The following is a 13,671-nucleotide window of genomic DNA, read 5'->3' as shown; positions in this document are numbered from 1 at the left end:
GACTTGATCATTGTCCTGATGGAGTTTTCAAGACTCTTAGTCAGTCCTGGAAGCTTGGCAACCATTCTTGGCACGTTGGGTTTGAAATGTGGTGTCCATTGTGATGAAATGCTATGTTGACCTAGAGAATCCTTTTGATAGCACTGACAAAATTGTGTATTGTAATTTAAAATAGATTTAACCTTAGAGCAAAATTGCAATAATTTTTATTACCCTTGGTGGCACACAGAGAAATTGACCCCAGTATTTCTCTGAAGGTTTTCAGTGGTGTTTCTGGCTTGAAATTTTGCCTAATGACATTAACAATAATACAACATTGTATTCTTTTTGCTTTCTTTTATGATTTTTACACTGTATGGTCTAAGCAATAGCAGTTGCTTCAAACAACCTGTTTCTACTGAAGTTATTTCTCTGCAAACCACATGGTTAAAAAGGCAATATGCTCAGATTGTTTATTTTGAAAGGCAGCTGCACTGCCCTTTACAGCCCCACTGATTAATATGCAAACTGGTGATAATTAATAGTCTTTCTTGCACATTCTGGCATTTTTGCAATGAAATCTTGTTTCTAACCCAAAAACAAAGATATTTAATTAAGCCGAAGGACATCGTTACTGGATGACATGGAAAGGAATTAGGGAAATTGGTAATGGAAGATGATGGTGATCTAGTAGGAGGAGGCAAAGAAGGGATTCTATATCCACCCAGTATTTACAGAAATCCATGCACATAGCCATATTTCTAGTGGAAGCAATGTGTCAGCAGAGTGTAATTCAATGAAGTGGATCTTATTGTTACCTGCAACCTCCAGTGACCTCAAATTATGTTGTAGATGAAGTCAAGTTCACCATCACTGTCACCTTCCGAGCCTCAGGATCATTTTTGTCCTTTGCAATTCAACTCTGGCTTGTTTCAGTTCACTACTACATTACGTAGATCAAGCTCTACATTCAGGTGGACCATTCTTCTGAATGGGCCCAGAGGATGAGGCAGACTGGGCACGAGGATTTGTGTGTACTGCAGGCTTCCCCAAAGTACAAGTGCTTGCAGACACAGAAACAACCAATAACACTGCAGGTGTTGCTTACACAGCAATACTCTGTGCAAGTTATAAGCAGTGGTGCTTACGTGGTTCTTTTGCACTTTTCAGAGCTGGCTCTCCAGGCTGTTGATGCGTCCAAGTACCTGCAGCCATCTGATAATGTTTTGTTTGGTGTGTACTGAAGCTAAAGCAGTACACTAGAGAACCTTACACGTGCATTGCATTTGAAGTTTGCAATGTGAGGTACACATTTTTGGACTGTATTGGAGAGGCATCCAGATTGGTTTTTAACAACTAAAGAGTAATAACGGAAATTCTCGGCTTTTATTGCAGTTAATGCTTGAGGAATTAGTGGTTAGGATGTGGTTGCTTGTCTTGCCTACCTCCTAAGGATATTTAAAACAAAAATCCCCTCGCACCTATGGTCCCATGTGCCTTCATGTAAGGAGGGAGAACATTAGAAAGCAGCAAGCCAGGAAAAGATCTGCTTACCGGTAAATGAGTTAATGGGCTCAGATGTAGAATAAAATGGAATGCACAGCTCTTCAAAACGTCTGTTTTTCCTCGCAGTTGCCAACTGTTAGGGGGAAAGCATATAACCTGGCTCCTGGCCAACTCTTTTCTTGCAAAGACAATTTGCCAAATCCTCTGTGAAACAATTCCACTTTGACATTGGCTATTAATAATTCCTCACAGGATGACTGTGTGCCCTGTTCTTCCCTGGAGAGACCTAAATAGCCGTTTGTCCTCAGTTGTTCAGCCTCCACATGCAGTTTAGGAATTGGGGTAATTCCAATAGGGAAAATCACAGAAGGAATTATCCCTTTGGGAATATTTACAGATAGGTTAGTAGGCTGATCTTTTTACAGTCTGGCTCAACCTGAGGTGGGCCTCTATTATTTTCTCCTGTTCTGGGAGCCAAGTTAACTCTGTTACTTTCCATTGGAGAGATTTATATTGGTTTGTCAATTTTCATTGTCTTGGCTATTTTTATGATTTCTCTTCACTTCTTTGAAATCAAGAAGCCGATTTCCTCAGTGTTCCATCTGTTTTGCGTTCACAAGTCATTCAACTAATGTTGCTTTGGATTGAGGCCGAGACTGATTTTTTTTCCAATTTCACAGTTATCTGACCAACATTACAAACATCAAGAAATGCCAACATCTAGCTTCAGATTTTGGGTTTAAGTACATGAATCATTCACAGAAATATATATTCAGTGGCCACTTTATTAGGTACACCATGTTAATGTAAATATCTAATTAACCAATCATGTTGCAGCAATTCAATGCATAAAAGCACACAGACATGGTCAAGAGGTCCAGTTGTTGTTCAGACTGAACAGCAGAATGGGGAAGAAATGTAACCTAAGTGACTCTGACTGTGGAATGATATTTGTTGTCAGATGGGGTGGTTTGATTATCTCAGAGACTGCTGATCTTTTGGGATTATCATGCAAAACCATCTAGAGTTTACAGAGAATGTGAGAAACAAAAAAAAAGCAGCCAGTGAGGGCTGATCTGTGGGTGATTACACCCTGTTAACAAGAGAGGTCAGCCAGCTGGTGGTGTAATGTCATCCACACCAAACTTCAAGGCGAGTGGTCTCAGGTTCAAATCTGGCTGGCTCCTTGAATGCTTTCCATCCCTGTTGGGTTGGGCATCGAGCTAGCACCTTGGTCTCGTAAAAACAGGCAAATGCTAAAGAAATTACAAGGTTGCCATCTGATGCACCACAAGGTGTGGAAAGGAACAACAACAATGGGAGAGGTCAGAGGAGAATGGGTGGAATCATTCAAGCTAACAGTAACTCAAGTAACCATGCATTACAACAGTGGTGTGCTGAAGAACATCTCTGAATGCACAGTACATCGAACCTTGAAGTGGACGGGCTACAGCAGCAGAACTCGAACGTACAGAAATACACTCAGAGGCCACTTTAATAGCTACTTCCTGTATCTAATGTAGTGACTGCTTAGTGCATATCTATGTGGCCTCTTTCCATGAGTACTTCATTCCATGAAAATTCTCCATGTGTGACCAAATCTAGATCAACTGGTCTCCTTGATTAATCCATTCTTTGAACATGATGGCCAGCTGGAGCACCTGGAGCTTGTTTTGGGTGCAGGGCGTGATTGAATAAAAATGGCCCTGATCAGCTGTTACCGTTTGTTATGTACAAAGTGAAGTACAGACTTTCAACATTCATCTTATTTCTAGCTCCCACAGGTTGCATTGTTTGGATTTAATATTTATACCACATTATAGTAAACCAATCATCACGGAATACATTGCGTATTCACAATGCTCTTCCAAAATCTCTGAAGATTGAAACTATTAATGCTAGGCTATTGAATTCAAAGGCTTGAAGAAAAAAAGGAGGCATTAGTATTAACGTTCTTCAGGTCTTGGCAGGAGAGGTATTAGTGACTAGAAAATTAGATTCTTCTGGGTGTATTCTGTCTTCTCCAAATTAGACATTAAATTTAATCAATGCTTTTAATTTGTTAGTTCACTCAATTAACACAGAATCATACAATTCTCTCTGATAGCAAAGGAGTTCATCTGTAAACCCATTAAATGCAAATGCATTATCACTTGCAACCTGAAGTTAGAGTATTTATTGAGAAGAGTAGACATTTTTCAATTCAAATGCAACATATACTATACTTAAGGGACGTTTTCTTTTGTTTGCTTATTGCTAGTATTTCCTGCTTTGTAAGGATGTGCTCCATTAACAAGGAAAAGTACCTTATGTCTGTCAGGAAATAATAACTTGTGGGGTAATCTTTCTTAGTTCTATCTGATTTTCACTGGCCGAAGTTTCTGTGCAAAATATCAGCCCACTTCAGAAATGTCTGAATCAACTTAAATCACTTGAAGTCACCAGTCAAAAGGGTTGAAATCGTTCAAATTGGAAATTAATCTGTTTCAAGAATAATTACTTTATCCACACCATATAAAGTGTCCTTGAATAATAAGCATAGGGCTAAGAAATAAGTGGTATGGCTTTGCATCATTTTGTAAGTGCACATGGCTGTCTTAGACCTAAAATAATGAGATGTTCACACTTTGGCCTTTGGGCCTTGTGTGTCTCGGCTGCACATTATGGAAATATGTTACATTCTAAAAGCCACTTTGTTTCCCTCCTAGTTCAGCTCCTAACCTGTCATGCACTTCTGTTAAATTAGAGAGGTCATCAAAGCATCATTTGCAAACATCTCAAATTGACTTGGGTCAATGCATTTAGTTTCTTGTTTATTTTCCATGTGTAAATGTGTACAATTGATATTAATTTCTGTCATGTTAAGTTAGCTTATGCTTGTCCTTGTAATATGCTATGCTGCTGCTGCAGAAACTAATTTTCATGCCATTTGTACCCTGTGTTTGTATGCCTATGAGAACAGAGAACTTGAACTCTCTACAGGTGCTGGATGGATCACCAAGATTACTGTAGATTCTCAGTTTGACACCCACCATTGAGAAATTATTTGGTGATACATGGGCCATTTACCATTCTCTTTTCTTAAGTAGCTCTTGGAAAGCTGCTCCACAGAAATACAAGAAAAATAATTTTATTAAAAATCCTTCATGTATTTCACAGCTGTCATGATTGCCCTTTCCATCCATAGCTGATGAGATGGGTGGACAGCAAAATGACAAATTTCACATCATCTAAAACCTGAATTTGATTCTGGTGTTAGGGTGTGTTCCAGAGTTACAGTATATCACAAATATTAAATTCAATAGCTAACAGTCTTCAAACCTGAACATGGACTATAGATTGAGATTAAAATGCAGCCCAGAACAATGGTGGTCTTGGAGCTGCAGACTGGGGTCCAGTACAAAATAAGAAACACTCCATTTGACCTGAGTGAGATGTCTGCAAATGCATGAATGCAACCCAGAGTCAGTGGGGATTCACATTCATAGAACAATAGAACCATAAAATATTACAGCACAGAAACAGGCCTTTTGGCCCTTCTTGGCTGTGCCAAACCATTTTTCTGCCTAGTCCCACTGACCTGCTCCTGGCCCATATCCCTCCATACACCTCTCATCCATGTACCTGTCCAAGTTTTTCTTAACTGTTAAAAGTGAGCCCGCATTTACAACTTCATCTGGCAGCTCATTCCACACTCCCCCCACTCTCTGTGTGAAGAAGCCTCCCCTAAATGTTCCCTTTAAACTTTTTCCCCTTCACCCTTAACCCATATCCTCTGTTTTTTTTCTCCCCTAGCCTCAGTGGAAAAAGCCTGCTTACATTCACTCTTTCTTTACTCATCATAATTTATATACCTTTATCAAATCTCCCCTCATTTTGGGTGTCTGATGTGTTGATGTGAGGTTGAAGGTGTTTGAGAATTATATGTAATTCAAAGGAAGCATTGTAGATACATTGTAACTATAGAATTGTCCTGCTGTTTCCTTTGATCTTTAGCATATAAAAATATAATGTATTACTGAATCAGGAAGACTCTTCTAAGAGTGTCTCCAGTATGATGCCAGCTTGTGTGCTGAATAAAGACGTCTATAACAGCAGCTTTAGTGACTTTGTTCAGTCACATCATTGGTGTCCACAGATACTGTATCTAGGATGCTTCTCTACTACTGACTTCTTCCCAGGGTCATGATTCAGTTCACTTCTGTACCAAGGGCTCTCCATAGTTCAGGTTTCAAAATTAGTGCAGAATGTCTTCTGAGAGAACAGATCTGGTGTGCTGTTGATTGTCAAACAGCTAATGATCGAAGCACCCCCAGAAAATTTCTTCTCAATTAGTCAAGGAGCTGTGAGCCAACCTTATTTGCTTGTTGAATTTTTTTGTAAAGGATGGGCAATAATTGCTGGGCAAATCTGTGACTACACCATCCTGTGAGTGAATGTTTAAAATGTAGAAGGAAAGCCTAGAATATGACATAGTTGAGGCTGAACCCTATCTTATTGCATAATTTAATAAAAGATGTGGTGTCAGATCAGTAGTTGAAATAAAGAAACATCATTCTAATTCTGTATGAGAATGAAAGCCTCTTTGAATAAGAGAAATATATTGCAAGGCCATGGAAATACACACTATGAAGGGAGAGCAAATTAATACTTGACAGAACCACCTTGGATATTATTTGCAGGCAAGTAAAGGCACAAAATCAAAGTCTGACATAATGCAGTTTTGTTTACAATGCATAGGGCTGTATGATTTGTTTAAGCTGAGCCAAAAGCATTGCTGTTATATGTACTGCATATTTCATGTACAGTGGATTCTAGTTAATCAGGTCATTCACTTGTTTGGGACAACTCTTAAAGAAAAAACACTAATCGAGAAAATACAAACAAGAGAAAATCTGCAGATGCAACAAATCAAAGCAACACACACAAAATGCTGGAGGAACTCAGCAGGCCAGGCAGCATCTATGGAAAAGAGTACATGTGTGCTTGTGTCATGTTATCCATTTGGGCCAATGGTTGCTGATTCAAAAGACAATTTTTGATCATTTTATTTTTTATTTTGTCTTTTAAAAAATATGCATTTCAAGTCCATTATCTGCTCTAGGTGTCTGAACTGATTTTGTTCATTTAGAGTCAATCAAAAGAACATGGCAATGCACATTGGATGGATCTCTCTATCAAAATGTACAAACTAATACGTAGTTTTATAGTACAGTAGTAGTATTGGTAGTGTTCTAATTTGTTCTGCACTTCATTTAAATATATAATTTGTTACTCCGTTAAATGGTAGTTTGTCTTTTTTTTTAACATTTCTAACTATTTCCATGAAACTTCAATTATTTGGGTCAGCCACTTAATTGTGCCACAGTGTACAGTCCAATGTGTCCCAGTTAACACACACACACACACACGCATACACACACGCGTAAAGTATATGCATGTACATGTACATGTATATGTATATACTGTATATTTTTATGTATACATCTCCATGGCAGGTGACAGGGTAATTTATATATACATATCCATATGAGTTTGCAGCCATCTCTACTGCTATCTCCATCAGTTAAATTGGCCAGCCAGGCAGATAAATCTGATGTCAGTAAATCGTAGAATTAATGTATCTAATACGAGAGTACATGCAAACTCAGCCACAAGCAATTCACTGCCAGTTTACCATTACAATGCATTGCTTTGATGGAGATCAAAATCTATGAAAGGACAAAGTGTTACTTGAGATTACTGATAAACTTTGGGATGTGGAGATGGTTATAGAAAAACTTTGAAATTCAGCAAAGTTTAATTCCCAAAGTTTTAACCCTGAGAGGAACTCTTGACTATATATTGAATATTTACAATTTGCCTATTTTCACCAATATCATGTTGCTTGACTCAACCCACCAACCCTGAGAGGAACTCTTGACTATATATTGAATATTTACAATTTGCCTATTTTCACCAATATCATGTTGCTTGACTCAACCCACCTCAGATCATCTGCTATCTAAATCTTCATCCTGGTTACATTCAGATTTTGCCATTCTAAAATTTTCCAAACTGCACTATGATATTCTCTCCTTTGTGAACTCAAGTTTACATCCTTGCTAACATCGATTTCTTGTGTTCACTGACCTACATTTACCCTGAACTCTGAAGCAGTAATATTTGTCAAATGTTTTCAAGAGTATATAGTTTATGCCCTTTGTACAAGCCAATGATCCTGACTTGAATTTTAATTCTCTCTTGATTGATCCTCTGCTTTCAGATATTAAAGCTTTAGAATTCCCTTTCTGAACTATTTTGCCTTTCTCTTTTTTTCCTTCTTTGAGAGCCACATAAGTCTGTCAATATTTTAATCTTTTGAGCTAGCATTTTCTTGTACGGTTCCGTGGTAAAATTTGTTAGATGATCCCCTTGCTTTGTAATATGGAGTGTTTCAATTCCCATGGAGTAAAGAGCCAGGGTTCATGGGTCAAGTCAGTTGTCTGTTGTATTGGGAAGCCAATTTGACTGGGATTTGACACTAGAAGTGCTTTTTATATTAGAAGGGCTCTGGAGGCTTCTACTCTGCCTGTTGTTTGAAATAGTGGAAGATAGAAAAGAAGTGTATCTCACCAGAGTTGATTTGTTGAATACTGGTATTCAGCCATACAAGAGAAACTTGCAAGTAGTGCTTGAGAGACCACATTTCTGAGCATCTGGGCATTTTACTTTCAGCCCATGAACAGGCAATGTCAGGATATTTTCTTCCATGGAGGATATTTGACTGGACAGGATAAATTGTTGATGATTCTGCTGTTGAATTGACCTCATGACATTTGAGTCCAGGATTTAGGTAATTTAATGTATCTGCTGCCCTGTTGGTTTACTCTCATATACTCCTGGTATGAGTTTAATCTGGCCTGTACTGTCTCTGCCATTTGTCCATGCAGTATTCTTTCATTCCAGATGTGAATGAGTGCCGATGGGTTGGGGAGAGCCGGGTGTGCCACCATTCGTGTCACAACACTTTTGGCAGCTACCTCTGCTCCTGTCGTGCTGGTTTCCGACTTCAGGCTGACAGGAAGATGTGTGAAGGTAAGAGGGAAGAAAGAATGGAAGAGAGGAGAGCAGACTAGCTCAAATTGAAAGTTTCTTTTCACACAAAAGTCATTTCTGAACAGAAAGTTTGAAGGAGCAAGCAAAAGTCATGATTTTGTGCTTGCACACAGTAACTATGTTTGAGCCCCCTCCACCCGAGTATCCATGAAGCAAATTATCAGTGGTATCTTGGTGTATATTCACTAATTTTTGCTCCTTTTCCTCTCATATGTTGCTTATTCACGCACCTCCTCTTCTTTTTCTTTTATTCTTTTGCCTCTTTTTATTTTACTTTGATCCTTCACATCTCATACTGAGGGCTGGAAATTTATAGTTTCACAGGCAAGCTCATCTGCCCAAATCCCTCATGGAAGGCAAAATAGCAAAGTGCCAAGTGTGCTTATCAAGCAGTCTCAGGAACATTTCAAATGGATAACACTTCAAAAGTAGTCAAGACTTGGGCGCAGCAAGCAAGCAGGTGGTTCGATAAGCACCAAGGGCAAGTGGGGAATGCATTAGCAATTGGAATAAAATGACCAGGTTAAGAAGGTCGGGTGCCCTCATTCATTTTCCACCAGCAGCACCCACTAACCATACTTTACAACAGTTGGTTCAGCTCAGTCTCAAAAACCAAGCTAAAAAGCACAGACCAAGTTCAATTATAGGAACAGCATCAGCAACAGGTGAAAACAAAAATCTGAAGTGATTTAAGACCACAAGACATTCAAGCAGAATTGGGCCATCCAGCCCATCAGATCTGTTCTGACATTCAATCGTGGCTGATTTATTTTCTCTTTCAGTCCCATTATCTTGTCTTCTCCCCGTATCCTTTGATGCCATTACTAATCATGAACCTATCAGCCTCCACTTTAAATATGCCTAAATGACTTGGCCTGAATTCCACAGATTCACCTTCCTCTGGCTAAAGAAATTCTTCTACATCTCTATACTAAAGGGACATTCTGTGTCCTCTGGTCCTAGGATCTCCCACTATTAGAGACATCCTCTCCATGTTCATTCTAACTTGGTCTTTCAATAGCCGGTAAATTTCAATGAGATTCTTCCCCCCATTGTTCAGAACTCCAACAAATACAGGTACAGAGCTATTAAATGTTCCTCATAGGTTAACCCTTTCACCCTTGGGCTCACCCATCATAAACTTCCTCTGGACCCTCTCCAATGCCAACACATCTTACCTAAGAGAAACCTGCCTGAAGATTTGTAGCTGAATAGCAGGGAAGCTTTGCAACTGCAAAGTGCATCATTTTTGTCCGGTGAAACCACAGAAGTGAACAAGTGAGAGCAAGTCAAGCTGGTCTTAAAGTGAGTTTGAGATTTGTTTTCTGGAAAAGAAAGTTAAATAGACCTTAAGATATGAGAGCAGAATTGGGCTATTTGGCCCATCAAGTCTACTCCACCACTTCATCATGGCTGATACAATTTTCCTCTCAGCCTCAATCTCCTGCCTTCTCCCTATATCCTTTGATACCCTGATCAATCAAGAATCTATCCAACCCTGCCTTAAATATACAGTGCATAAAGACTTGGGCTCCACAACTGCCTAGGGTAAAGAATTCCATAAATTGACCACTCACTGGCTAAAGAAATTCCTGCTCATCTCTGTTCTAAAAGGATGCCCCTCTATTCTGACACTGCGTCCTCTGGTCTTAGACCCTACCAGCAAGGGAAACATTCTCTCCACATCAACTCTATCAAGGCCTTTCACCATTTGATAGGTTCCAATGAGGCCATCCCTCATTCTTCTGAATTCTAGTAAATACAAGCCTAGAGCCAAATGCTGTTCAGCTGACAAGACATTCAATCCTGGATTCATCTTTGTAAACCTCCTATGAACCCCCTCCGGTTTCAGTATATCATTTCTAAGCTAAAGAGCCCAGAACTGCACACAATACCCCAAGTGAGGCCTCATCAGTGCTTTATAAAGTCTCAACATAACATCCCTATTTTTATAGTCTTGTCCTCTTGAAATAAAATTTGAACATTGCATTTTCTTTCCTTGGACTCAACCTGCAATTTAACCTTTAGGAGATCCTGCACTAGGACTCCGGAGACCCTTTGAGCCTCAGTTTTTACTATTTTCTCTACATTTGGAAAATAGTCAACCCATTTCTTCTACTGAAGTGCAAGACCATACACTTCCCAACATTGTATTCCATTTGTCATTTCTTTGCCCATTCTCCTACTCTGTCTATGTCCTTCTCTACTTCCTCAAAATTACCTGCCCCTCCACCTACCTTCATATTAACTGCAAATGTTGCAACAAAACTATCGATTCCATCATCCAAATCATTGACAGAGAGCATAAAAGGAATCGGTCCCAACACAGGTCCCTGTGGAACACCACTTGACACCGACAGCCAACCAGGAAAGGCTCCCTTTATTCCCACTCTTCGGCTCCTGCCAATCAGCCACTGCTTTATCAATGCTAGAATTTTTCCTGTAATACCATGGGATTGTAGCTTCTTAAGCAGCCTCATGTGTGGCACCTTGTCAAAGGCCTTCTGAAAATCCAAGTACATCAACTAATACTCATTTGTTTACCCTGCCTGTTATTTTTTAAAAATAATTCCAACGGATGTGTCTGGCAAGCTTTTCCCTTGAGGAAACCATGCTGACTATGGCCTATTTTATCATGTGCCTCCAAGTACCCTAAAACTTCATCCTTTATAATCGACTCTAACACCTTCCCAGACACTGAGGTCAGATTAATGCCTTTAGTTTCCTTTTGTCTCCCTCTCTCCCTTCTTTAAGAGTGGAATGATATTCGCAATTCTCCAGACTTCCTAAACCATTCCAGAATCTAGTGATTCTTGAAAGATCATTACTAATGTCTCCACAGTCTCTTCAGTCACCTCTTTCAGAACCCTGGGGTGTTCACCATCTGGTCCAGGTAACATATCTACCTTTAGACCTCAACCAAGAGAAAATCTGAAGATGCTCTACCATCAGACCTTTCAGTTTCCCAATAATCTTCTCTCTAGTAAAGGTAACTTCACACACTTCATGACCCCTGACTCCTGGAGCTTCCACCATACTGTTAGTGTCTTCCACAGTGAAGACTGATGCAAAATACTTATTCATTTCATCCGCCATTTCACTGTCCTCCATTACTACCTCTCCAGCATGATTTTCCTGTGGCCTGATATCCACTCTTTCCTCTCTTTTACACTTTATGTGTCTGAAGAAAGTTTTGGTATCCTCTTTAATATTACTGGCTGGCTTACTTTTGTATACAATCTTTACCTTCTTAATAACTTTTCAAATGCCTTCTGTTGGTTTTTAAAAGCTTCCCAATCCTCTAACTTCCCACTATTTTTTGCTCTATTATATGCTTTCTCTCTGGCTTTCATGTTGGCTTTGACTTCTCTTCTTAGCCATGGTTGTGTCATCTTTCCTTTAAGATACTTCTTCCTCTTTCAGTAGTATATATTGTGTACCTTATGAATTGCTTCTGGTAATTCCAGCCATTGCTGTCATCCCTGTCAGTGTTCTTTTCCAATCAATTCTGGCCAACTCCTCTCTCATGCCTCTATAATTCTTTTAACTTACAGATAGAGTTAAGCAGTTATTTGGAATAAATTAATCATTGTTTCATTACAGTGTAGGTGCAACTTTAACAATGAAAATTCTAACTAATTTTGTGGAGTATTTGAATTATCCAAGAGGTTGGATGTTTTCTTCATAAATTTCCTTTACTGTGCATATTTCTATTGTTGCTTTTACATTTTACTTCCTTTGAAAAGTCTGAAGTGCCTCTGTCATTTTAAGTTCCATTTCAGGGTTATAGTATGTGACTATATCTTTGTTTCCTTACCATTAGACATTGATGAGTGCAAGGAGGATGAGTCTCTTTGTGAAAACCATTGCCTCAACACCATGGGATCATATCAATGTGTCTGTATGGAGGGCTTTCAGATGGTTGAAGGACAGTGCCTAGGTACTTTAATCTATTTTCTTACTCAGTTATCTGTTAATTGCAGTTCTACTCAGTGGACTGTTTTGTTACTTTTTACAATTTTTACTCTATTTGTTGCTTCTCAGTTATTGTTTACCTTGTAATTGGATCAACTGGTGCCACAGTTCCAACAAAATGAAGTGTAATGGAAAATCAAGGGCCAAGTACAAGTTGCTTAAAGTCCCTTTTTCCATCTGGTCACATGAATCTAGCCACCAATGATAATGTTTAACACCTTGGAGTTCTGGGAGTTTTAGTCACAGATCAGTGGTTTGCTGAACTACCTGATTTCTACTGCTTACTCCACCTCACTGAAGAGTGCAAATAAGAGACCTCCTCTAACACAAGTCCACTTCACTGGTGTATATCACTATGGGTGTAACATGCTTCTGTACTTTATAATGGGGACACTTTAAGTGAGTTGTTCATTGGCCTATCTGAACTTTTCAATGCCTGTTACAGGTCATAAATTAGGGTGTAACTTGAACACAGTACTGCATTGTTTATGCTGCAGTTTTTGGAAGTGTTAGAATGAGGCCCCATCTGCTTTTTCAGGTTGAATGTACAAGGTTCCATTACATTATTGAAGGAGAGCAGTGAAGTTCTCCTATGGTGTGTCCAAAATGTTGTCCCTCAATTCGGTATCATTAAATAAGCAAATCTGGTCACTCATTTTACTTGCCCTCCAATTAGCTGCTGAATTTATTGTATTACAATGATTATTAAACTTGAAACCTCCTTAGTTGATTAAAAAAAAGGTACTCTTGTCAGCCTGAAGTCTTGCAAAATCTCTACAACCTGACCAAAATTTGATATTAGGGCTAATGACTCACCAATTCAGTGCCAATGCTGTTTAGAACATAAGAGAATACAATAGAATTGGAGCACTTAGTACCTTAAGGCTATTATGCCGTTTTGTATGCATATGGCTGCACTGTCTCAGACGTTATCTCCTCTTTCCCAGTTACCCATAGCCCATAATTCCCAGAAGAGGTGAGTTAGGAGATTGCAAAAGAAATAACCCAGAACCATGAAAGATACAAATCAGTGCCAATTATTTTTTGAATCAGATACTGCATGCTTATCATAGAAACTAAGAAATGACTGAAAAGTGTATATTTTAATGTACA

General features: G+C 39.0%; 1 protein-coding gene across 1 annotated transcript in view; it reads left to right on the top strand.

The window, feature by feature from the left end:
- Positions 1–13,671, top strand: part of LOC140729473 (kielin/chordin-like protein) — a 354,219-nt gene that overhangs the window by 201,363 nt on the left and 139,185 nt on the right. Inside the window, exons 10-11 of the mRNA XM_073049248.1 lie at positions 8,434–8,562; positions 12,407–12,523. Coding sequence (XP_072905349.1) covers positions 8,434–8,562; positions 12,407–12,523 — 246 coding nt within the window. The remainder of the gene's footprint in view (positions 1–8,433; positions 8,563–12,406; positions 12,524–13,671) is intronic.

The sequence above is a fragment of the Hemitrygon akajei genome, chromosome 6 (assembly GCF_048418815.1).
Source record: "Hemitrygon akajei chromosome 6, sHemAka1.3, whole genome shotgun sequence".
Lineage (NCBI taxonomy): Eukaryota > Metazoa > Chordata > Chondrichthyes > Myliobatiformes > Dasyatidae > Hemitrygon > Hemitrygon akajei.
Note: the sequence above shows the minus strand (reverse complement) of the source record. Positions and strands in the feature narration are given on the sequence as shown.